Genomic DNA, 1,290 nt, shown 5'->3' on the forward strand with positions numbered 1-1,290 from the left:
CTTACCACGTATTTCTCCAATGAGGAAGTACTATTTACCGGGGAAGATATTGCAGAATCATACCGTGGGTGGAGAATGTTTTTCTATGAAGCAGCAAATTTCAAAGGAGTCGGGATTGGGGCAGTCTTGATTTCAGAATCTGGACAACACTACCCAGCATCGGCAAAGATAAGATTCCCTTGTACCAATAATATGGCTGAATATGAGGCATGCATCATTTGAATTAGAATGGTAATCGACATGAACATCAAAGAACTTTTGGTCATAGAAGAATCCGATTTGCTGATCTACCAAGTCCAAGGAGAATGGTCAACCAAGAATGTCAAGATATTGTCGTACGTGCACTGCGTGAAAGCGCTATGCAAGAAGTTCACAAAGATAGAGTTCAAGCATGTCCCCAGAATTCAGAACACGTTCGCAGATGCCCTTGCAACCTTATCATCCATGATTCAGCATCCAGACAAAAACTACATCGACCCCATCGAGGTAGTAATCAAAGATAAATATTCCTATTGCTTCCATGTGAATGAAGAAGCAGATGGTAAACCTTGGTATCACAATATCAAGTAGTTCCTTACGACCAAGGAGTACCTAGAAAATGCTACTAATGGTCAAAAGCGAGCCCTCAAGAGGTTGGCAAACAACTTTTTCCTCAACGGGGAAGTCTTGTACAGGAGGACCCCAGACTTAGGTTTCCTGAAATGTGTAGACACCACCGAAGCAACCAAACTGTTGGAAGAAAGACATGAGGGACATGTGGACCCCACATGAACGGGTTCATGTTAGCCAAGAAGATTTTGAGAGCTGGATACTTTTGGATGACTATGGAAAGCTATAGCATCCGCTATGTGCAGAAGTGTCACCAGTGCCAGATTCACGGAGATTTCATTCGGGTTCCACCATATGAATTAAATGCAATGGGTCCACCCTGGACTTTCGACGCCTGGGGCATAGACGTGATAGGACCCATAGAGCCTGCAGCATCAAATGGACATCGTTTCATTTTGGTAGCCATCGACTATTTCACCAAATGGGTCGAAGCTTCTACTTACAAGGTCGTCACAAAGGGGGTAGTGGCCGATTTTGTCCGAAACAACATCATTTGCAGATTTGAGATACCAGAGTCTATCATCACTGACAATGATGCAAACCTCAATAGAAACCTCATGAGGGAAATAGGTGAAAAGTTCAGAATCGTCCACCGCAATTCCACAGCCTATAGACCACAAATGAACGGGGCAGTCGAGGCAGCTAACAAGAATATCAAGAGGATTCTGCAGAAGATAGTGG

The 1,290-nt window shown here is 43.8% G+C and overlaps 1 protein-coding gene across 1 annotated transcript; it reads left to right on the plus strand.

Annotated features, from left to right (window-relative positions):
* The first annotated feature begins 228 nt into the window (after nucleotides 1-228).
* On the plus strand, nucleotides 229-570 carry LOC142166806 (uncharacterized). Its single transcript, XM_075226201.1, has one exon. It carries the CDS (start codon nucleotides 229-231, stop codon nucleotides 568-570), a length of 342 nt encoding a protein of 113 aa, XP_075082302.1.
* The last annotated feature ends 720 nt before the right edge of the window (nucleotides 571-1,290 follow it).

The sequence above is a fragment of the Nicotiana tabacum genome, chromosome 2 (genome assembly GCF_000715075.1).
Source record: "Nicotiana tabacum cultivar K326 chromosome 2, ASM71507v2, whole genome shotgun sequence".
In the NCBI taxonomy this organism is placed as follows: domain Eukaryota; kingdom Viridiplantae; phylum Streptophyta; class Magnoliopsida; order Solanales; family Solanaceae; genus Nicotiana; species Nicotiana tabacum.